General features: G+C 39.8%; 1 protein-coding gene across 1 annotated transcript in view; it reads right to left on the bottom strand.

Moving 5' to 3' along the window:
• tst (twister) overlaps nt 1–26403 on the bottom strand; it is a 132996-nt gene that overhangs the window by 73745 nt on the left and 32848 nt on the right. The window contains exons 8-10 of the mRNA XM_067156822.2: nt 25361–25614; nt 13905–14214; nt 4646–4756 (exon numbers count right to left, since the gene is read on the bottom strand). Coding sequence (XP_067012923.2) covers nt 4646–4756; nt 13905–14214; nt 25361–25614 — 675 coding nt within the window. The remainder of the gene's footprint in view (nt 1–4645; nt 4757–13904; nt 14215–25360; nt 25615–26403) is intronic.

The raw sequence follows: 26403 nt of genomic DNA, 5'->3' as shown, positions 1-26403 counted from the left end.
ATAATAATAATAATAATAATAATAATAATAATAATAATAATAATAATAATAATAACTAAAAGAAATTGGCATTAATGAAGAAACCATTCAAGATAGAATGAAATTCAGAATTTAAATTCACATACACAAATTTTCTGTAACCACCCGACTAAATACAGGATGGACTGAACAATGTAAAAAGGAATACAGCAAGACGGCGATGATATTATTAGGAAGAGAAGAAGAAAAAAATTGCTAATAAGTTCAAACGTGCTCCTTAGTTGGGCATAAATAATAATAATAATAATAATAATAATAATAATAATAATAATAATAATAATAATAATAATAATAATAATAATAATAATAATAATAATTTATTTATTTATTTATTTACTTATTTTACATTTTATGGCCTACATTGGACCACTCTAGTCAATAAAAACAAAGGATTTCTTGATTTCCTATCAACCCAATATTTTTTCATTCTGAGAGATGCTGCCTTCCTTTGTTCTGTTGAAAATACCCTCCCATTAGACCTTTTATTAATCTCTAATCTTGGTCTGTAGCCTGGTGTGTGTGTCTTGAAGTATCTTAATTTTTTTCTGTTTTGTTTTTGAGATCGTCTATGGTTATTTGTAGTTCTTTAATATGCTCCTTAATTTCCATGATCCATTTAATCTTGGTCTTGCTATTCCATAATTTTCCAATTATTCTTCTGCTAATTCTGGTGCCAGGTGTTCTGATAAGATGTCCAAAGAATGATATACATTTTTTCCTATTCGTGCTCAATACTGGTTCAATTTTCCTTATAAACTGTTTTATCTGATGCTATTCTCCATTGTCCATTAACTTGATACTGTTTTCTATCCATGTTTTAATTCATCTTTTTTCTGTCTTAAATATTTTGTCTGTTTCAGCTGTATTAGTAGTTTTATGAATGGTTTCACTAGCATAAAGTATTTCTGGCTGTGGGACTGATTTATAATGTTTTCATTTTGCTGCTATTGATAAGCTTTTTTTTATTGTGTGTAATCTTGGTAATATCATTTGCTTTCTTTAATTTATTTATTCTGAGTTTGGTTTTTTTTTGCTAGGGGCTTCACGTCGCACTGACACAGATAGGTCTTATGGTGATGATGGGATAGGAAAGACCTAGGAGTTGGAAGGAAGCGGCCATGGCCTTAATTAAGGTACAGCCCCAGCATTTGCCTGGTGTGAAAATGGGAAACCACGGAAAACCATTTTCAGGGCTGCCGATAGTGGGATTCGAACCTACTATCTCCCGGATGCAAGCTCACAGCCGCGCGCCTCTACGCGCACGGCCAACTCACCCGGTATATTTATTCTGTTATGCCAAGCTGGTTTCTCATTAAGATTATAAGTTATGATTTCTCCTAAATGATGACGATGATAATACCGAGCTCGATAACTGCAGTCGCTTAAGTGCAGCCAGTATCCAGTAATTGGGAGATAGTAGGTTCGAATCCCACTGTCGGCAGCCCTGAAGATGGTTTTCCATGGTTTCCCATTTTCACACCAGGCAACTGCTGGGGCTGTACCTTAATTAAGGCCACGGCCGCTTCCCTCCCACTCCTAAGCCTTTCCTATCCCATCGCCGCCATAAGACATATCTGTGTCGGTGCAACGTAAAACAAATAGCAAAAAATAAAAATAATAATAATCATCATCATCATCATCATTATAATTATTATTCTAACAGAGACCAGATAACTGTCAACTCTGCACAATTCGCTATCCCGTCTTTTAAACATTACCACATAATCATGATGAGTGTGGAAATTCTCATGTTCTGTTAACCGCTGATTTCCATGCTTCCAGTCATTGCAGCCAGTTGTTTCAGTTTGGGATGTCCCTTCAAAAAGTTTACAAGGACCACATAAAAAAGATCGTTAGCTGCTGGTATGAACAAGATATTCAAGTTTCATCATAATGTCTCCATTTAAATGCTTTCTTTCAAACAGCACTTTTGCCAGAAATCGCGGATACATCCGCACAGAATTACACAAAATGACGACTCTGTTTCACTCCTCTTTTAGCATAGTAGTCTCTGGTAACGTTATTCATAAGCCAAAAATAAGGGTGATCATTTGGTTTAAAAATACCTTCTCTTGGTACTAGACCGTCTTCATAATTTTCACTTACAGTTCCAACAGTAAATCTACAGAAATCAAATAAAAGTGGAGGTACACTCATCAAAGTTTTCTATGATGTTACCATCATTTTTATTTTCATTATTGCATGAGAAGTTGTTTGAGTTACTGTATAATTTGGATCCTCTGGAAAACAAGTCTAATTTTAGCATTTGAGAGAATGATTAACTTTCCTTCCCCTTCTGCTAACTTGCAATAATTTGCAACACCAACTGTAATCGTTTTTGCTGTGTATATTACACCAGAAACGATTAATAAAAGTCCCAAAATTCGAATGAAAATAGCTTTCACAGACTTCTCCAAATCTCTTGGCATTGTGGGCTGTCTCTAGGTGGTGATGATTCACTGCCCGCTTGACTAAGTTCAGCCCAAAGTCATCTTGATACACGTACGCAGAACTGAAGGGGCTGTATTTCAACATTGTCGTGGTATATTATTACCGACAGCTTTCACTTAAGTGGAACGAAAATTACGTTATTCATGTTGGGAGCTTTCGCCGTTGAATACTACTAAAGTGCGCACATTCTGAAACTCCTTTTCAAACTAATAGACCTTTTCAATTTTTTGCCGCCCCATAAATTCACCGCCCTGGTCCCGGGCCCATGCCTAAATACAGCTCTGACCATGAGTGTATAATTATGTTAAATCCTCAGCGCGATCAGTGGTCGAATGCACAGAAGTTTTACTAACCCCTGTCAGAGATAGCCAACGTGTCTTAGAAGAGGCAACCTAAGGAAATAAAGAGTGAGACAGTTCTGCACTGCAAACCCCACCAAGCAAGAAACTGCATTTACATCTCAGTCAGGCAAATCTGTCTAGATCATATTTTTAAATTCACAGCAGTTGAGAAGAAAAAAAGAAAAAAATTAAAATGTATGTAATTCTGCTGCATACTTCACAATTTTTCCTCAAATAGTGTCAGTTCAGTTACTGTCTGTCTGTCTGTCTGTATCAATATCATGGGAAAACAGCTAAACAGAATTCCTCAAAACTAGGCAATATATACACATTCGCTGGCCCTGTGGTGTAGGAGTAGCATGCCTGCCTCTTACCCGGAGGCCCCGGGTTCGATTCCCGGCCAAGGCAGGGATTTTTACCTGGATCTGAGGGCTGGTTCGAGGTCCACTCAGCCTACGTGATTAGAACTGAGGAGCTATCTGACAGTGAGATAGTGGCCCCAGTCTCGAAAACCAAGAATGAAGCCCGAGAGGATGCATCGTGCTGACCACACGACACCTTGTAACTTGCAGGCCTTCGGGCTGAGCAGCGGTTGCTTGGTACGCCAAGGCCCTCTAGTGCCATGGCATTAGGTTAGTATACACATTCATCATCATCATCATCATCATCATCGTCAACTGTAACATAATATAATTTCTTTTTTATTATTTTATTTTTGCTAGTTGCTTTACATCACACCGACACAGATAGGTCTTATGACGACGATGGGACAGAAAAGGGCTAGGAGTGGGAAGGAAGCGGCCGTGGCCTTAATTACGGTACAGCCCCAGCATTTGCCTGGTGTGAAAACGGGAAACCACGGAAAACCATTTTCAGGGCTGCCAACAGTGGGGTTCGAACTTACTATCTCCCGAATACTGGATACTAGCCGCACTTAAGCGACTGCAGCTATCGAGCTCAGTAATAATATAATATAAAAAGAAAAATGTAAAAGTACTTAAAGCTGAACGTTTTTCTAATACTAGATCAAGGGATAATCCAGCCCTTCCTATGGTATGTCATATATATTTTTTACATCATCATTAAGTTTTATATGTACTGTATGCATACTTTTACATTTTTTCTTTTTCTTATTTTACAGTTGATCTCAAAAGGGCTCCATTTTAACTGTTTTAAGACTGAATGTGACAACACACTCACGTAAAATCAAATGTTTTTCTTTGCTAGTTGCTTTACGTCGCATGACACAGATAGATCTTATGGCGACGATGGGACAGGAAAGGGCTAGGAGTGGGAAGGAAGCGGCCGTGGCCTTAATTAAAGTACATTTGCCTGGTGTGAAAATGGGAAACCACGGAAAACCATCTTCAGGGCTGCCGACAGAGGGGTTCGAACCCACTATCTCCCGAATACTGGATACTGGCCGCATTTAAGCAACTGCAGCTATCGAGCTCGGTAATAAAATGTTTTTTAAAACCAGTTCTGAAAGAAAATTTAGTGTGCTGATACAACTGTATATGACTAATTATAATAAGTACCACCATCTCCACTGTTATTAAGATAGATTTGATATTATATAATGATTACAATTCATAATATTTTAGTGCTAAATGTGTCCCTCAAAATGGTTCAATGTCCCTCTTTTATGGTCACTCAACTAGTATGTGAGTTTAAGAAATGGTGAGGAGAGAACCAACATCCAATACCTGATCCAAAGGTATTATCCAATGATTCAAAGCAAATTTGGGACCCTGAGGCCTGAAACCAGACAGGTACACTATAATGGCCCTGTAATGGAAGAGAAGAATACATACCTTGACCTTCCCTTCCTGGAAGAGGAATTCTACAATTTCCTTCAAGATAGGAAGTATTCCACTGTGATGTACACCAAGTCCTTTCATCAACAGTTTTTCCATCTGCTTTACCTGAGAGGAAAAACAAGAAGAATTAGTTGTATTAGACTGGCAATTCCTTCAAGAAGACAGTCTCATTAATAAGGGGTTTCATACGCTAACAAGAAATCAACCCCAGTTCAAGGTTGGGAAAGCATAATATTTTTTTTTTTTTTTTTTTTTTTTTTGCTAGGGGCTTTACGTCGCGCCGACACAGATAGGTCTTATGGCGACGATGGGATAGGAAAGGCCTAGGAGTTGGAAGGAAGCGGCCGTGGCCTTAATTAAGGTACAGCCCCAGCATTTGCCTGGTGTGAAAATGGGAAACCACGGAAAACCATTTTCAGGGCTGCCGATAGTGGGATTCGAACCTACTATCTCCCGGATGCAAGCTCACAGCCGCGCGCCTCTACGCGCACGGCCAACTCGCCCGGTGCATAATATTTTAGATATAATTATAAAGTGTTGGACAATGTCTAGTACATACATACGAAGGCCATCCGGAAAGTGGTACCCGTTTGCGCAATAAAACACAGGAGTAAATATTAACAAATATACACATTTTAATTGGAAAGAGCATACTTTACACTACTTCTGCACATAATCTCCAAGCAAATTTAGGCATTTGTCATAACGTGGGACGAGTTTTTGCATTCCAGCATCATAGTCCTTCGCCGCCAGCGTATTGAGATACGTAGTCATGTCTCGTTTAAGTTCTTCATCGCTGTCAAATCTTTTTCCCACCAGAAAGTCTTTAAGCTTCATAAAGAGATGAGAATCCGAAGGGGCCAAGTCCGGGCTATACAGGGGATGGTCGAAGGTTTCCCACTTGAAATGCTGCAAAGGTTGTTGTGTTATCACAGCTGCATGAGGCCTGGCATTGTCATGAAGGAGAATGACGCCTGTAGACAACAGACCTCGCCGTCGATTTTGTACTGCCCGCCGCAATTTCTTTAATGTTTCACAATACGCATTAGCATTAATTGTGTCTCCATGGGCCATAAAATCAATGAGCAGTACACCTCGGCGATCCCAGAAAACGGTTGCCATGAGTTTCCTGGTGGACAAAACTGTTTTGAATTTTTTTGGTTTGGTTGGTGAATGAGCATGATGCCACTCCATTGACTGTCGTTTACTCTCAGGTGATGCATAACAAACCCATGTTTCGTCCCCAGTAATGCTGCGAGTCAGGAAAGAGTCTCCTTCATCGGAATAACGTCCCAGAAATGTCAGTGCTGCAGCCATACGCTTGGTTTTGTGCTCCTCTGTAAGCATGCGAGGGACCCAGCTTGCACAGATTTTTGAATAATGCAGATGGTCTTTGACAATTTCATGAACAATTGTTCGAGACACATTAGGAAAATGTTCACAGAGTTCATCAATTGTGACGCGCCGATCGTTCCTCACGCATTCGTCTAGTGCGCTCAGTAGTTGGTCTGTAATGACAGATTGTCTCCCTGAACGCTCCTCGTCGTGTGTATTCCCCCTCCCCAGGTTAAAGTTGCGACACCAGCGCCGAACAGACGACTCGTCCATCACATTGTCTCCATACACCTCCGTTAATTGGCGATGAATATCACAAGGTTGAACGTTTTGTGCATTAAGAAATTTAATCATGCCCTCACTTCACAACTGGCGGGGTTCTCAATTTGTTCAAACATGTTAAACAATCACAGACACAACACAGGCAATGCTAGCATCACGCAACCTCGCACAGAGCAGGCAGACAAGCCACTGACCCAGTCTGACCTTGCCCAGCGGCTACCCGAGTCGTCAGCGCTTCATGCGGCACTAACGGGTACTACTTTCCGGATGGCCCTCGTACATACATACAAACATACATACTGTACCCAAAATGAGACTCAGATATTTCAGGGGATCAGGGTAATATCTATAAAAAAAAAAAAAACACGCAGCGCAGGTGCATAGAGGATATAATGAAATTGAGGGAAATAAAATAAAATTCAAAAATTAATATTCAAATCGCTAGTTAAATGTTAATACAGTCACTTCAATTGAAGCAAAGTTTAGTCCATGTTGGTCTCGAAGCTTTATATACGTCGTATATATTTTTTTTTTACAATCTGCTTTATGTCATACCAACACAGATAGGTTTTACGGCGACAATAGGATAGGAAAGAGCTAGGAGTGGGAAGGCAGCGGCCGTGGCCTTAATTAAACCCCAACATTTGCCTGCTGTGAAAATGGAAATCCATGAAAAACCATGTTCAGGGCTGCTGACAGTGGGGTCCGAACCTACTATTTCCCAAATGAAAGCTCTCAGCTGCGCGACCCTAAACGCATGGCCAACTCTCTCGGTTACACATTTTTAAGGATTTTTCAACTATAAACATTTATGATCATTTAAAATTTAGTCACATATTGTTTATTTCAAAAGAGAATAAATATATTTTAAAAAATCCCTAAATCCATAACAGCCACAGCTTCTTCACATGAGCAAATAGATTCAATTTTTATAACGCTACTACTAGGCATGAGAAGATCTGATCTATAATCAACTCACCTACACTAATCATAAGCATATCACTTCTGAAATGAAAACCATAAATGAACTATGAAGAGGACTACATTACCACTCAAAGAAACACTACTGGGGCTCCTTAACACTAGCCTAAGGAAATACTTCTAAGATGATAGTAAGAATAAGAATAAGAATAATACAAGAAAAAGCTACAGGTGCCAAAAAATCTGCAGGAGCCAGCAGTTGAATTAGCATCTACAAAACGTTGAAGCAAGCATGCATGGTGGAATGCAGAATGCGAAAATGCAATCAAAGAAAGATTTGAGGCGCGGAAATCATGGAACGAGAATCAGACTGTGATAAATTTGGAAAAATCTCGAGAAACAAGGAAACAAACACATCAAAGACTGAGAAGAGTCAGAAGAGAACACCTTAGGGCAAAAGTCACAGAAATGGATGAGAACAATACCAGATTATTTCATAGGGCCTTTAAAAATAGAATCAAAGGCTATATAGCACTGAGCCTGCATTTCAAGAAAACGGACGGAACTCTTGCCCTGAACAATAAAGATAATTGTGAGATCCTTGCAAAGTACTTTGAAGAGCTCCTTAACTGTGAATCACCACAGGAAAAATTTGAGATTGAGAAGGACACAATCTAGAACCCAGATTCCAAACCATCAGACGAGGAAGAGTTAAGGGAAGTAATAAACTCCCTAAAGAATAATAAAGCATCTGGTGAAGATGGAGTAATAGCAAAACTGTGGAAGATAGCCAATGACGCCTTTATCACTGAAGCGACATAACTGTTCCGGAATATTTGGAGAGATGAAAAATTACCAGAAGACTGGCTAGTGGCATTAATACACCCGCTACATCAAAAGGGACCGAAAACAGACGTCAACAACTACCGAGGAATATCACTTTTATCTGTCACGTATAAGATTTTTTCTAAACTCCTATTGAACAGACTGACACCGCAAATTGACCACAAGTTGGGAGAGTATCAGGGTGGCTTCAGGCGAGGGAGCTCTTGTCAGGATCAAATCTTGAGTCATGATAATCAAATATAACAATGTGCAACCAAAGAACATCTTCATCTCTTGCAAGTTATAAATATCATATTAGAGCCCTTATTGTCAAAGCATCAACTTGTGAAAATTTGAATTTATAATTCCACCTCACAAGTTGATCTCTTTCCTTGACTTTCAAAAAGCATACGATTCAATAGATAGAGGCACATTGATGGACTTTGAGAGAATATGGCATCGATCAAAAAAACACTCATATCCAAAGTGAAATTTCGCGGAGAGATCAGCAAACCCTTCCAGATAAAAGCAGGTCTGAGACAGGGTGACAGCTTATCACCAACACTGTTCAACGTGGTTCTAGATAAGGTCATGAAAACACTGTGGAAACATAATGACTCAGGTGCTATAATCGGTAGTTAAAATAAACATGTCAAACCCAAGTGTTTAGCCTTTGCTGATGATTTGGCACTCTTCGCTGAGACAGAAAAGGAAGCAATAACACAAATGAACTACAGGAGATAGCCGAGAAAACAGGTTTAAAAATCTCCTTCACAACAACAGAGATGATTAGCACGGACAGGAATTATGTGAAGAGAACAATGAAGATGAAATATGGCGAATTGAAGGTCACAAAGCAGTTTAAATACCTGGGAGAGACTATCAGAAACAACGGGATGGATAACGAGGCCATGGAAAATAGGAGACTTAAGTTGGAAAGGCTAAACACCACCACCAAAGCCATTTACAACAAAAAGAATCTTTCCATTCATGCCAAACTAAGACATTATGATGCTGTGGTAAAACCAGTGATTCTGTATGGGATGGAAACAGCAACACTAACGAACCTGGAAAAACTACTAAGATTGAAAGGAGAATATTAAGAAGGATTTACAGCCCAAGGGTGGTAGAGGGAAACTACAGATTAAGATCAAATAAGGAGATATACAAAAGAACAGAAGACTTGGAAACAACAATAAGGAAAAGACGGCTGCAATTCTATGGACACATGGTCAGAATGGATCCAGCAAGGTTAAATAAACACATTTTTAATAAAATATACTACCTAAAGAGCCAGGGGGGATATGCCAAGCAGATGAAGGAAGAACTTAAGACGTTAGGAATTGCAGATAAAGAATGTCGTGACAGAGACCAATTCAAGAAAAGACTTTCCAACATTAAAGTTCTTGTGGAAGAAGAGAAAGAGCGCAGAGGGGAAAATGGACTGAAGAGAGAAGAGCGCAACATTCTGAAAGAATGAAGGCACTGTGGGAGAAAGAGGAAGGAAGAATGGATGATAAGAAGGAAGTGAAGTGGTATTGGCAAAACGCTGGCAACCAGGAATGAGTTAGCTGGAAAATTTGTAATGTCCAATAGCAGACCAACTGCACTGGTATTGAAAATTTGCTAATTCGGGACAAATATTTCAGGTTCCCTATGGGAATCTACATCTATATCATCTGATGGCCAAGCGGGCGTCGATTTTTGGACATGAGACAAAGTCTCTCATAGTGCATTGGCACTGCCAGTGGCTCCAAGTAGCCTACGCACTGGCCTCCACGAGGTCTTTCATTGACCTCAGTAAAGCGGACACCCTCGATTTTCGCAGCAGCATCTCCAATTATTTTGATCGGCTGGGTGGCTCCACATCTCTAATACCAGCGCCCGCCGACCTGAATCACACATATAGGACGACTCCTCGTTGGATGTCAACCTCCCTACGCTCAACCACCATGACGACCACCACCATCACCACTAACTTTGCGACCACTGCTCCTGCCTTCTCTCCCTCCATCACAACTGTTACGTCGTCCCATCTATCGCCGATTCTATCAACCTCCCTTTCCCCACCACTTCCTGTTGATCCACCTCGACTATTACGCATTCCTCCCCGCTACTTCACCCACCCATCTATGCCGTCTACGTCTGTCCTGCCAATCACTACGTCACCACCAATGTCCAGCGTTCCAGCAGCAGCTGCCAGACAACATTCATCACCGTCAGCAACATCAGCCACACCTGAAGTCTTCAGTTGTGTCATCTGCGGCGTAAACCCATCAACTCCGCCTTCAAGAAATACCCATCCAGAGGTCGTTCCGCATTTATAACTCCACTGGTCCGATGTACTTAATCTGTCTTCAGCTTCCCAGCGCAGCAGCTGTCTACCATCTGATCTCCAACGGAGCATTCCTCTACGGCCGTCATCATCCCGTCAAACCCTCTCGCCACCTCCTCGCCCTAGATATCGCTACTCCACATCTTGTTGCCATATCTGGCCTGATCATCCTCCCTTCCAGCATTCTATCTATGTCCGTCCACCTCCTTCTTCTGCTAATATCTCCATCCCACCACCACCGACCCTTGAACATCTCCGACAACTCATAATTGTCCTCTATCACATCGCTTCAGCACTTCACCACCTTACACTTCCACGGAACTTCCTTCTCGACACTCCTGTATAAATCCCCATCTATAGCCATCTCCCCCAGACAAGAGGCCCCAACATAACATCTTCCCTACTCTTCACTTCGTCTCTCCCCTCTTCTTCGCCCTACACATCTCCTGCTTCTCTCACTTCACCCGCCCAGAGAGAAGGCGTAACCTTCTAGGTGGCCCGCCACACCCTCAAGAGTAGGGAATGAAAACTTTCTCAGCCAGCCAGCCTCCACGGTATGCATTAGCCATGCATCTTGGTGGGTGTGCTATTTGCCAACTGATGAGCCCAACTTAACACACTGGGGTGAAACGCTGGCAACTAGGAATCAGTTAGCTGGAAAATTTGTAATGTCCAATAGCGGACCAACTGCATTGGTATTGTAAATTTGCTCATTCGGGACAAATATTTCAGCTTCCCTATGGGAATCAACATCTATATCATCTGATGGCCAGGAGGGCGTCGATTTTTGGAAATTAGACAAAGTCTCTCATAGTGCATTGGCACTGCCGGTGGCTCCAAGTAAAATACGCAGTGGCCTCCACAGTGTGCACTAGCCATGCGTCTTGGTGGGTGTGCTATTTACCACATCTACGTCTCTTTTATTACAGCTGGGGAACGCCTCAACTTTATTCCCGGACCTCGCCGTGCCAAAAAGCATAATAGGCCGACACCAAACTGGAATAAATACAAAGTATGTTACAAGTGTTTATTTATATATCCACCTATTCAATACAAAGAGATCTTTTTAGAAATTAAGTATTATTCTAAAATGTTAAGGGACATGTTTCGCCCATATTAAGGGCATCATCAGCCTCAAATTCCGAATGTGTTATGATAAGATAACAGTCTTCCTTACGTAATTGTGGGAGCAAGGAAAAAGCATTCGGTTGTCAAAGAAATAAATGAACCTACACATAACGTTATTTTTCTTCAACTAACCTTTCCATAACCGATTTACATCTTCACAGACGAAAGGGTAAGTGTTTTATAAATTTTCCATGTTTTACCTTTCTTTAAACCCACATTCTCTTCAAAAATACCTTCCTAAGCATTCACTCTCCTCTTGTTACAGACTTCACACCAAAGAGCTCTATCAACGTTGATAAACCTTCGACTTTCGTCCTTCAAATAAGATAAATACATCTATAGACAACCGAATGCTTTTTCCTTGCTCCCACAATTACGTAAGGAAGACTGTTATCATAACACATTCGGAATTTGAGGCTGATGATGCCCTTAATATGGGCGAAACATGTCCCTTAACATTTTATAATAATATTTAATTTCTAAAAAGATCTCTTTGTATTGAATAGGTGGATATATAAATAAACACTTGTAACATACTTTGTATTTACGTACATTTCAATACGGACCTAACATGAGAATTATACCAAACTGGAAGTCGGCCTCCCCCACCATGCCCACCTGTATTATCCACAGCGTAGATCTTGCCTTCACAGATGGTGTGCTCCTTCGCTACCTCAAGGATAGAGGCGTGCCAGTCCTAAACGTGTCCAGGATATTAGAAAATCTAATACCAACAGACAGGGTCCTGATCCAACTAACAACAGAAGAAGCCATCCAGAATGCCATGAACTGGGGAATATACTTCAATGGATTGCCACACTATGCAGAACCGTGTCCTCGGCAAACGGAAGCAGATTGCTCACTGAACCCGGTAACCAAGCCACCTCCATACACCCCACCTCCACAGTCCCCGAAACCCGGAACCAAGCCACCTCCATACACTTCACCACAGCCTCCATCCCATGTACACACCACCCCTAGTACCACTATTACCACCACTCCCGCCCACACTCCCATAACCACAACAGTCACGTTCCATCCCTCCCCTATCATGTCGCCTCCCCTTACCCCCACTCCCCCCAGTTCACAAAATGCAACACTTCAGTCACCAGCCGAGGCGGAAGCTACCAACATGGATATAGAGACAGTAAAACCAACGCCGCCAACACTACCGCCCGAGTCCATCAGGACAACTCCGCCACCACCAGCGCCCAGAGTCCAATAACAATCCTAGCTGAGTCATACGTGGCCTGAATACTTGGATACCCACGGAAATCATCACCCACGAGCTGCGGCAAACAGGACCACACCCGAAGAGAGCATCCCGAATCCACAACGAAGCTGGGCCCACCTACATGGTGGGACTCCAACTCCAACCACCCGATGATGTTCAGCGCCTCATTCACCAAGGGATACAGCTCTTTGGACAACATCATCGAGTAGAACCATCATACTCTCCCCCACAACCTTCCACCTGCCCTACCACATCTCGCAATCGCCCCCGGCTCTCTCCCCAGCACCACCAACCTAACCTACATAATCATTCCTATTACTCACTTCCCTGGTAAACATATCTTCCTTCTACCAGCAAATGCTACACCTCCTTCTCCCCAGCACCCAAATTTAATATAAGCACCAGAATTGAAATAATCTACACCAACTCCAACTAATTGTACTTATATACTTGAAATATGTAACCATGTCTGTATACATATACTTGAAAATTGTAACCATGTCTGTAATGAAAGCCAAATAAATAGCACAAGAGCAGACCTACACCCCTTAGCCAAGAGGCCACATGTCCACATCACCCTAACAAATCTCCTCCTTTACCCATCTCCCAACTCCAACAAACCTCCAAACCCCGCCAAATCTCCTGGCCAGAGAGAAGGCGTTACCTTCTAGGTGTCCCGCCCCTTCCCTAGGTCCTTTTTACCAACTGATGAGCCCAACTTAGCACACATGGGCAAACCGCTGGCAACCAGGAATGAGTTGGCTGGAAAATTTGTAATGTCCAATAGTGGACAACTATATTGGTATTGTAAGTGGTATGCTCCGAGCTGTCAGTGGAGAGATGTCATGGAATGACATCAGTAGAAGAATAAGTTTGAGTGGTGTCTTTAAAAGTAGGAAGGATCACAATATGAAGATAAAGCTGGAATTCAAGAGGACAGATTGGGGCAAATATTTGTTTATAGGAAGAGGAGTTAGGGATTGGAATAACTTAACAAGGGATATGTTTAATAAGTTTCCAATTTCTTTGCAATCATTTAAGAAAAGGCTAGGAAAACAACAGATAGGGAATCTGCCACCTGGGCGACTGTCCTAAATGCAGATCAGTAGTGATTGATTGATCCTCCGGTTAGGTCGGATGACCACCCCATTTTAGTGTGTCCACCTTTACTGCCACAAGAGTCACGAACTTACCTGTGGCAATTCTCTATCTGGCTCCTTCAGTCTCCGTAGACAAGTCTGGAAGAAATTATGTATAAAATGCTTCTCTCTAGCAGTTGTTTTATCCACGCTCATGAGGTTCTTAGCATTGGTATCACATCGATTGCGAGACAGAGTAAAGGCTACGATAGGCAGTTTATCATTCTTATCCAAACTATTGATGAGAGCTTGCCACATGCTTGCCTCCTGTTTCTCAGTCAATGGTATATAACCTTGTCTGGGACCAAATTGTTTCTTTGCCTTGTTCTTCCGTGTATCCATGGCTTCGCAGGCATCCTGGTAACTGAAATGAGAAGATACTCTGTATTAAATTATGCATGCCAGGAGCGTGAGATGTCCAACACCCAAGTTGGTTTCAGAAGGGGGTAGAGGAACCAGAGACAACATTAGTGATGTGCACTGGAGAAGAGAGAGACGGAGATGATGATGCTTGTTGTTTAAAGTGGCCCAACACCTAGGGCACTGGCCCCTATTGGTACGAAATGAAACAAAATATAATAAATATTGAAATTTACCCACCGACTAGATTTTAAAAGTTGATGATGAAAATTATTATGAATTTAAAATACAGGTAATCAGTGGATGTAATTTGCAATGCCTTGTTTCCTTATAACTTGATTTTTAAAGTTAATTAAAATGAATTAAAATTGAATAAAGCATTGCCTTTGAAACAAAATAATATATTTCATTCAAAGTAAAAGTTCGCCAAACATTTGATTTAAAAAATAATGTCAAAACTCTTTCTGGCACTACCCAGCAAGAAGAAAACTTGGATATCCCCCAATCACCAGTAAGGCTAATTTTAAATTGATCATGTAGCAGTCACCAGGCAGAATCAGAGAGAAATAATGAATGTTTAAGTCAAAAAAGGAATTATAGATTCAGACCATCACTTGCCACTAGTAAAAATACAGTTTCAACCAAATACAACCAAAATGAGAACTTTTAGAAAACCAAGAATTGATCCAGAAATCCTTAAACTAAATTCAGGTAGCTTTCTTGGATATTTACCCTCACATATACCAGATAATTGGAATGACTTAAAAAATTCAATACACCAGGCATCCCAAAAGAATGGCACGCCACCAAGAAGAAGTAAACATAGATGGTGGAATGACACCTGTGTCAAAGCAACTGACCAAAGACTCAAGACATGGCAACGATGGAACTCTTACAAATCAGAAATCAATTGGCAGGAATTCCTTAAAATTCAAAAACAAATGTCCAAAATCATTAGAAGAGGAAAGCGTAAATACGAGCTTGCCAGACTGGTAGAAACTGATAAAGACTAACAAAATTAATACCAGAAACTACTATCAGAAATTTAAAGAATAACTTCACAATTATAGTGCCCCCAGCTTATGCTTAAAATGTCCAGATCGAACAGTAGAAACAAATAACAAGGAAAACTGCAAACTCTTCACAAACTACTTTCAGAATTTGCTGCACTGTGAAAGTCCCAATGACCAACTTGCTTTTGAGAAACTCGCACCAAATTCTGACTCAGCACCCCCCACAATGGAAGAGGTTAAAGTAATAATTCGGAAATTAAAAGACAACAAAGCACCAGGCAAAGATAGAATAAATGCAGTAATGTTGAAATTAGGTGGCAAAAAACTGGCCCTGATCCTCCATGAAATATTACGGGACATGTGGCATACTGAGAAAATCCCTAAAGAATGGAGGTATGCATTAGTTCACCCACTTCATAAGAAAGGGGACAAATCAGTTATGGACAACTACAGAGGAATTTTCTTTTTTACTGTTGATCATCTATAAAATCCTCCCCAAAGCCCTGCTTAATAGGTTGGAAGAATGAACTGAACACTTAATTGGTGAATATCAGGCAGGATTTTGAAAAGGAAGATGGTGTGTAGAGCAAATTTTCAACCTTAAAACAAACCCAGACAAACAGTGGTTGCATTTATTGACTTGAAAAAGGCACAATTAGAATTGAGGAAAGGTACAACCTATTCAATACTAAGTATGTTGTATAAGATGTTTACAACATGTTATTTATTGTTACCTAGTACCGGTTTCGACACTTAGTGGCGTCATCATCAGCTAGAAGTTAATGTTTCAAAATTAAATCAGTCAAAATTTATTTTAATGTATGTTAGTAAATAAAATGTATAATTGGCCAAGAAAAACTGTAAGCAGCTGTAAATTTTTTTTTAAGAGATTGATTTTAACTAAACTAGACGCTTAATCAGCATTTTGCAACAACTACAAGGAATTGACAACGTTTTAACTATTTATATCCGAAAGATTGTACAGAATTAACAAATTATAATATATCACAGAAGAAATATGCTAGTAATTTCAATAAAAAAGTTTTATGGTGTACACCTAATACACAAAATAGTTAAAGAGTAAGGTTCAATTTGTATATACATATATTTTAAAATTATGTTAATACAGATTTGTATAATGCCTTGTAACAATATTTCCTTTGGCTGATGATGGCAAATACAGTTGCTGAAACTGGCCCCTATGTTGAAATCTAATAAATATGTGATGTATTAATGACTTCACACTGTTGTAGTATTGAATAGGTGGAAACAATACCCTCACTCCTTAATGTAAATCTGGATCCAATAGGTCCAAAATGAAGTTTTTGACATTAAATAATAAGCCATAGTGTTAAGCACTGAATATACTTAAGTTGAGTGTGAGTTTGTATATGATGATGCTGGCTTTAGAATGTTAAACTAGTAGTATTTCTTGTAATATTTTCTTTCCATTGAACTGGTTGTTGTAGTTTTGTTGTTGTGTAATTATGTTTTAACTTCACTTTATCATCACACCACTGTAAGTGACCATTGCCACTGGGATATTTCCCACTTACGATGTATTTGTTAATAATAATAATTTTCAAAAAGAAATATGACGCCCGTATACCATATGGGTGTGAATTTTGCTCATGTTTATAGGCAGCTGCACGTATCCCATACAGTTCCTGTCCCTTGCTTGGAGGTAGTAGTTTATCTAGTGTCCACTAGAATGCAGGAGTTATTGGGAAATTAAAACTGAAACGATAAAAGGTTTTTTTTTTTTTTTTTTGCTAGTTGCTTTACGTCGCACTGACACAGATAGGTTTTACTGCGACAATGGGACAGGAAAGGGCTAGGAGTGGGAAGGAAGCGGCCGTGGCCTTAATTAAGGTACAGACCCAGCATTTGCCTGGTGTGAAAATGGGAAACCACGGAAAACCATCTTCAGGGCTGCCGACAGTGGGGTTCGCACCTACTATCTCCCGAATACTGGATACTGGCCGCACTTAAGTGACTGCAGCTATCGAGATCGGTAAAAGGGGTAGTTTCTCCTTGCCGTGAACTCTACCGAAGCACTCGATGCGCCGGGTGCTGAGCGCGCCAAATCTGACACGCTGTCACAGCTGTGTTACTGTACAAAAATGTCCTCACTCCGACTCAATGACAGTGATTTCATGGATATTTTATCTGGAGAAGTGGGTTCAGAAATAGATGACAATGATGAATACTCCACTTACGAACCAGATAACATACCAAGTGATAGTTCGGGCAAGATTTTTATTTGTTACATCACGTTTGAGTACAAATTCTTATTAGCTGCAATATTTTACTCTGAATACAAATGATAGAAATATTTCATCTCTTCAGAAATTTGGGTTTATTTTTTTGTTTAAGCCGCAAATAAACCAGTTGCATTTGAAATACAAAATTTACTTATTGGTGATTCGTTTTTATTGTTTGAGCAGGCTTATTGATAAAAGTTGAATGTAAAAGATTTCCCCGTACATTTTAAAATGTTTTTTGTAAGTCTAGTATAATTAAATTAATTTAGATATGTACTTCCTGATAAACATCTTCCTTCTGGATGGCCGACACCTTCATATGATACAAAAATCAGGTATGTACCATGTTTTGCTGTTGTGTAATAATGTATTAAAATTCAGTAAAAAGGCCCAGTTCATTGCCAGGGTTCATGTTAAAATATGGTAGTGCTGAAAGTGTTAATGGCCTAGATAAGATCAATAAATACTTGGATGTGCCTAAGCACACCATGGTCAGAAAGGTTACGACATTCGTCTTTCCCACAGCTACATGTGGCTATGAAATTCGGACCATAAAAAACAGTGAGATAGAAAACACATTGAAGCATTTGAGCTATTGTGTTGGCAAAGAATTTTACGCAGACCTTGGATGACCAAGAAGACAAACAAAGGTAATTCAGAAGATCAATCCAGACATGTTTCTTGAGGCATTTATTAAGATCACAGCTGTCATATTTTGGGCACACTCTGAGGTGGTCTGATTCCTTGGATAAAACTATTATGCTTGGAAAAGTGGAAGGAACTTGGAGACGAGGGCAACTGGCAGTGAGGTGGATAGAGTTTATCACAGATACAATGAATGTCACTGGAAAAACAGAAACATCTGGAAACACTGAAACCATGCAGTCGCCAGAAGTTGTCGTACATGTTTCAGCCATAATTTCGGCCTCGGGCATTTCAATATTATGGAAAACAATTTTAATGTGAAGCTCATTTTAGAGATTTTTCAATGTATGAATATTGAATTTTCACAACCGCACTGTAATTGAAATAGACTTCCTTACTATTAGGTTGTGTTATGTACGTATAGTATGTGTTGAACAGATGTTAAGCACAGGAAAAAAAAAAAGGCCAACCGGACACCAGTGTGATGGCATTAGTGTCAGACCTGTAGGTTAGATCCTTTCCAACAGAACAAATACAACCTAGGCCACCATAGTTGTAAGTTATGAATTTCACTATGGTCCATACTGACAACTGATAGTCTGTTGACCTATCTGTTACTTCTCAGGCACACACGGTGTGATGGAACACTTTGACTAGAGCTGAAAGGTGTCGTCAGCTCCCACTTGGAATGCCAGAATCAGCGAGCCATCTGGTGATGAATGAGCATAAACCGTTGACATTCTTAAATTCAGACCCTCATTATTGTAGAAGTCTCCCTCTTGAACAGTCGAGATTTTCGTCTGAAGATGTGGAACAAAGTTCTCTGTGAAACGAAAAGAGTTTCACCTTGTTTTCTTAACATGGCATATGAACTACCTGAAGAAGAAACTATATGGTAACAGTACTTAAAAAAAAGCACTTCCACTCTGCCTTATTGAGATACAGTACATTCTGCTGTTAATGGCATTCTCTCGAGTCCTTTCCCAATCTATAAGGCCCATCCTTCAATGTCCATCCAGTCAGTTCTTAGTCTTCTTGCCACCTGATTTCCATTAAGAGAAAATAATTTCATTTTGAATGGTCCGTACTGAACTGTGATTACAATGAAATTAAAAATTAAGAGTAAAATATTTCCACCTTTTCCACCTTCCTTCCCCAATTATCTCCGAACTATCCTCCCTATTTTCTCTTCCCTTACCTTCCTGCTCTTGCTTCCTTTCTCATAAATTACACAATACGTCCAACACTTCACTCCGCAAATTGATTCACATATTATATATTTTATTACCTCTTCTATTCATTTTCTTCCTCCATTTCCATTCCCTTTAAATTAACCTCCCATCTTTTTTCCCCTCCATTCCCCATTTCTCTTCGAAATTTCCCTTCCCTTTCTTTTTCTTCCTTTATCTTGCTCCCGTCACATAAGGTATCCAATACATCCAACACTCAGCAACGCAAGGTGAGTCACATATTACATATTTTCTTTACAATTTTTTTTTCCATTTTCCTTTTTCTTCCATTATATTTCACTAATTTGGCTTTTATTACTATTTACAACTTTATTCATTTCATTTATTTCCGCACTGAACTGCACATCTTGTCCACCATTTTAAATCTTTAAACTTATTTAACTTTCAAGCGCTACTTTCACTTTCAGTTTTTTAAGGACTTGAATCTCTTTGAATGACTTATATTTACCATCTTTTTACATTGTTCACTGCGTGTGCATGGATTGTTTTCTCAGTACTACTTCTACCCTTGATGATTTGCAGCATTTAGAACTCCGTATCGTGTGATACATAATTCTCAAGAATCTTCGTTATCCTTCAATGACAATTATATGCAGTGATGTATGCATTTTTAAACATAATCCGAAACTTTGATCACCAATGCAATACATCCAACACATCGCAGCTCAACTATCAGAACTTCATAAGGAGTGATATATACAAACCTCAAGAATCTTCAACGCCCAAATTGTTCTTCTTGAATTCTTCCTTCAACAGCTAAGTGCATCACTTTATGCATTTTTATGCATTATCCAAAATTTTTACAACATTTTGACTTGTTCACATTTATAGCGTCAAACCACTGAGTTTTTCACAACTTTTATACAGTTTCTATGAACTATCAGATATATTGTACAACTCACAATTTGTCTTAAGAAATAGGTCGAAACCAGTTCCAATAAATGTTTCTTCCGTAATGTAACCCACATTATTTTATTTTGTACTGAAAAGGTGGAAATATTTTACTCTTAATTTTTAATTTAATCTGTTTTCCAGTCGCATGCCTTTCAAAGTTAACATAAGCTGTCCTTGTCGGCTCCATCCTCATTACATGCTCGAACCACCTCAATCTGGACATGCTGACCCGATCTAATAATGTCGTCTCAATCCTGGCTTCCTTTCTCACCATGTTATTTCTTAACTTGTCCAGTTTAGTTTTTTGAGGTTGTGGACCTCAGGAACTTCATCACAGATGCTTGTAACCTTGATGAGTCCTTCTTAGTGAGCATTCATGTTTCAATACCAAATGTTAAAATCGTTATGAAGTATTGATTGAACATCACCAACTTTGCTTTTCTTGGTACGTAGGGACCCCAGAGGAATGTTCGTATTTGCTGGTAAAAGTGAGAGCTCTTCTGCACTCTCTTTTGCCATCTCCTTTGTGGCTGGGATGTCCCAAGAAATTACAGTGCTGAAGTATGCAAAGTTTTCCACACTTTTCAGCTGATGATTCCCTAGCATGATGTTTGCTGGTCGTCCCTCTCCATCTGTCATCGCTAATGTTTTGGCTTTACTTATCCTGAGATTGAATTTCTGGAACTTAACCTTCCATTCACTGAGTCTCAACTGTACCTGTTCCTCAGTTTCTCTCCAGCTTATGACTGGACAATGTATGCAGGAAGAAGTTATATATACTCGGATCAAGTTACAATCGACGATGACGACACCAGCAAAAGGTTTTCTTGATGCTTTTCACTATGCCATCCATGACGATGATAAAAAGTAATGAAGAAAGTGCCTTGGTGGACTCCACTTCTGGTTTGGAACCAGGATGAATATCTGTCCCCAATTTGCACATGGCTGGTACAGTGTTCACACAGCATTTGAACTTTCCTCACCAGTTCCCCTGAAATATTCCTCTTTCTTCTCTCTTGCAATGCTGTCATATGCCTTATGAATATCCAGGAAAACCATGACAAGATATTTGCCTTTCTTCCAATGCTTCTCCATTAACATACAAAAGAACAGATCTGTCGTGGTCCTACTACGCCTCAAGACACACTGTTCCTCTTCTGAGGCTCTAAGATGATTTACAATCTACTCTCCAATTTCTTCTCGAGAATTTCAAGCCAATGAAAAAGAAGCGTTATTCCCTAGTATTTGGAGCATTTTTGACAATTTTCTTTCTTAAACAGGTTGACAGTGACACCCTTGCTCCAATCAGTACATATCTTTTCATCCTTCCAAACTGCATTGAGCACCCTGTGTAGCCACTGTAAACCCTGGTCTCCTGCTGCTATAATCATGCCCGTGCTGACTTCATCAACTCCTGAGGAGTTCTCTTGTGACAACTTCTTAAAGGCTAATTCTATTTCTGCTTATGTAACGGAAGATTTCTCTGTGAACAAGTTTCAACAGCTGGTTCGTTTGTTTTCTGATCTGCTCCTGACCTGTTCAATAGGTAATCAAACTGAATCCTCAGAACCCCTCTGATATCCACTTCTTTCCTACCCAGATTTCTATTGGGATCCTCAATTGCCTTGATGTTTTAAATTCCATTCCTTTTGTTTTTGATCACTCTAACCTTCACTGGTCGACTGGTGGGCTGGCGCTGACATGTTTTTCTCAAGGAGGTCGAATGTCGGGCAGAACCCAACGTGATTTACGAACATCTTACGGCAATTATATGCTTCACTGCACAATATCAGTGGTTGTGTTAACTTCTTGAAGGGGTTAAAGAAATATCTATATATATATCGAAACACTACTATCGAATTCCAGCAGGAAACAACCAAGTCTTTCTGTTTATGTTCTGCATTCTCAATGAGTATCATGGCATCTATCAGTAATATAGACAGATATGTAAATGTAACTTTTTGAGCGATTCAGACATTATGGATGCAGTTGAGAATTCTGACAGTGATATTAAAATTTTCCTTGGACATTTCTGAAGAAGTTAAGAGAAAACTGGTGGAAGAACTACTGGCCGAGAGAAAGTCTGTGCGAGGATCAGCGAAGCGAGGTAGTCACTCAGCACATGGCAAGTGTGAAAGGCTAAACGGGAAACCACATTTTGTTTATTCCAATATGAAAAGCAACACTGAGGACTATGCAGTGTGTTCAAATAGGAAAATCAAGGGTGGTTGATGGGGAAACTGTGTACTTTTGTGCAACTTGTGAAAAGAATCCTGGTCTGCATCCAGGGATTTGTTTCGTACTGTACCACATGAGAGTCGATTATAGGACTAAGGACTAAATTTTCTTTTTTTGCTAGGGGCTTTACGTCGCACCGACACAGATAGGTCTTATGGCGATGATAGGATAGGAAAGGCCTAGGAGTTGGAAGGAAGTGGCCGTGGCCTTAATTAAGGTACAGCCCCAGCATTTGCCTGGTGTGAAAATGGGAAACCACGGAAAACCATCTTCAGGGCTGCCGATAGTGGGATTCGAACCTACTATCTCCCGGATGCAAGCTCACAGCCGCGCGCCTCTACGCGCACGGCCAACTCGCCCGGTCTAAGGACTAAAGGCATTGGTATGAAACAAATGAGAAATGCAGAATCAGTAGCAAAATCATCCCTGTATGTAAAGATTCGACCCTGTATTTAAATAACAGTTGAGGCTTTCCCGGCCAGCGTTACAAATCACATCTGTACTTTCCGGGCTTGTAGGAGCACGTGATGGTCCCAACATTTCACTGAAGACTGCGCTTGGGATTATATAGAGTGATACAAATTCTTATAATTTTGTTAATTACCACCTATTCAATACAATAAAAACGTAGTACAAACTTACATATTTATCAAGATGTTTATATGGTACATGTTTCGCTCCTTTTTCGTGAGCATCATCAGCCAATTATTATTTACTTAAGGTTATATAAGATCATGAAACAATTCTTTTGGATTAAGATTATGCCTATAAAACTAATTGACAAATCTTATAATATTTTACAAGTCATATAACAATAAAATTATGTCTTTAAGTTAAAAAAGTTAAATTTTAAAGGATGTTCACCAGATGAGTTTCGTCAATAAAATGTTAGACTATGATAGATTTTAGACAAATATGTTTTAACTTAAAGACATAATTTTATTGTTATATGACTTGTAAAATATTATAAGATTTGTCAATTAGTTTTATAGGCATAATCTTAATCCAAAAGAATTGTTTCATGATCTTATATAACCTTAAGTAAATAATAATTGGCTGATGATGCTCACGAAAAAGGAGCGAAACATGTACCATATAAACATCTTAATAAATATATAAGTTTGTACTACGTTGTTATTGTACTGAATAGGTGGTAATTAACAAAATTATAAGAATTTCTATCACAAGTAGATCTTCAATACGGACAAAGAAAATGAAATTTATAACCTGCAATTATCAAGGGTTCCGACTGACTTTGATGGCTGCGAAGCTCACTGTACGCAGTCTTCGGTGAAATGTTGGTGTTACAGGTGAACTATGTAATGTGAGTGGAATGTATTTTTTTGAAGACCTTGTTTGAAAAATACGATATGATGTTTTATTTTTATTGACCTAACCTGTACTGTATAATGTTGTAACATAGGCATTTGTAAATAGTAGAATTCTGTCTATAGTTCCTGGAGAGATCCAGAAAGTTACATAACTTTTCTACAGGGTGTGTTACTTTGTTGGTATGTGTTCTAGAAAGTGTGTTCTGTCTATTCTGGAAAAATACGACTTTCGCGATCATGCGTATTCTAGAATGTTAGTCAAAGTTCTCGATCGAAAGGGAGATGTTCCAGGTACATTCTGAAGCGTTCTAAGGAGAAGACAACAGCGAGGGCTTCCAGCTCATAAATGGAATAATTGCGCTCAGCAGGATTCAGAGCACGGGAAGCATAAGAAATAGGACGACGCCCTTCTTGAAATTCCTGTAGAAGAACTCCGGATATGCCTGAGGAAGAGGCGTCAGTCTGAAGAATGAAGCGTTTAGAAAAGTCTGGCATAGCCAATACAGGGGCGTTACATAAGGCAGATTTCAAGTCCATGAAGGCTTCACGTTGGGCATCACCCCACACAAATTTGGCATCCTTTCTTCTCAAATCGTTCAATGGAGCTGCACGTTCAGCAAAATTAGGAATGAATTTGCGCGCAAAAGCCTTCATGGACTTGAAATCTGCCTTATGTAACGGCCCTGTACTGGCTATGCCAGACTTTTCTAAACGCTTCATTCTTCAGACTGACGCCTCTTCCTCAGGCATATCCGGAGTTCTTCTACAGGAATTTCAAGAAGGGCGTCGTCCTATTTCTTATGCTTCCCGTGCCCTGAATCCTGCTGAGCGCAATTATTCCGTTTATGAGCTGGAAGCCCTCGTTTTTGTCTTCTCCTTAGAACACACCTGGAACATCTCCACTTCGATCGAGAACTTTGGGTAACATTCTAGAATACGCATGATCGCGAAAGTCGTATTTTTCCAGAATAGACAGAACACACTTTCTAGAACACATACCAACAAAGTAACACACCCTGTACAAAGGTTATGTAACTTTCTGGATCTTTCCAGGAACTATAGACAGAATTCTACTATTTACAAATGCCTATGTTACAACATTATACAGTACAGGTTAGGTCAATAAAAATAAAACATCATATCGTATTTTTCAAACAAGGTCTTCAAAAAAATACATTCCACTCACATTACATAGTTCACCTGTAACAGTTGGGACCATCACGTGCTGCTACAGCACGGCCTAAAAGCCCAGAAAGTACAGGCATGACCTGTATTATAGTTTAGTTAAATTAGAGCATTTGTCTGAAACTTGTAAAACTTTTCCCTTTCAAATACAACCTGCTGAACACACATTCTCTATTTAAATAAGACTGCTAAAGGCTAAACAATAGTTTCATATTGTCTCTGCTGTCTTCCTCCAGTTTTCGGGCAATGTTTTCACAGTACTTTTTAACTTCTCCTCGTCGACTACCACAAATTTTCACTGAAATATGAGGAAGAAAAAAAATTACTTACCCTTGTAGTACAAATGATTCGTTTTCATCGAGGATAAGGTGGAGTTGGTTGTCTGGCTTGCCTGTACTACCAGTGTACAAGTAGTGTTTCAGCGGGACAGGTCTGCGTAGAGTGCTTATGACGTACATCTTCCTACCCTTAGTACGGCCCACCCAGTTGGCAAACTCGAGTGTGTTGGGCACTGTTGCACTCAGCATGATAATGCATACACTTTCCGGAAGAAGGATGAGGGCTTCCTCCCAAACATGACCTCTCTGAAAAACAAAGCAAAATGGAGCTAGTGTAGTGACACTCTCTCTCTCTCTCTCTCTCTCTCTCTGAATGGACTATCACTTAGCATGTGCAAAGATAACATTTTTATTGACCCCTGAGATCCTGAGACATGCAAGGAGGAATGCCTCTCTCTGTCAATGGTTTGTCACAACTGGTGACTAGAGTCCGGATTCTTATGTATAAGGTGTGACCAAAACGTTTCCGTTTGAGGGCGCAAACATGTAAGTGCGCAGCCTAAAACTTACAGGCAAGACTTTTTTAGCAACACAAAAAAACCAGTTTGAGCAACTATCGCCTGTAACGACCATTAACAGGCAGTCCCTTCAGAGTCGTTATAATCGGTTTCAGCTGTATAAGATAATGTTCTATCAAGAACGAAACATGTCGTTCTGTTTTTTTTTTTGCTATTTGCTTTACGTCGCACCGACAACACAGATGTGTCTTATGGCGACGATGGGATAGGAAATGCCTAGGAAGTGGAAGGAAGCGGCCGTGGCCTTAATTAAAGTACAGCCCCGGCATTTGCCTGGTGTGAAAATGGAAAACCACGGAAAACAATCTTCAGGGCTGCCGACAGTGGGGATCGAACCCACTATCTCCCGATTACTGGATACTGGGCGCACTTAAGCTATTGAGCTCGGTGTTCTGTTTTTAATTAATGGTAATTTTTCAGGTATAATCGGTTAATAAATTTTTTTTTTCTTTTACAGGTATTTGCTAAATTTATGTTATATTGAATTAATTTCGACTGACTGAAGAACCCCACAGTC

Source organism: Anabrus simplex, chromosome 12 (assembly GCF_040414725.1).
Source record: "Anabrus simplex isolate iqAnaSimp1 chromosome 12, ASM4041472v1, whole genome shotgun sequence".
NCBI lineage: Eukaryota > Metazoa > Arthropoda > Insecta > Orthoptera > Tettigoniidae > Anabrus > Anabrus simplex.
This window is presented reverse-complemented; position numbering and strand designations above follow the sequence as displayed.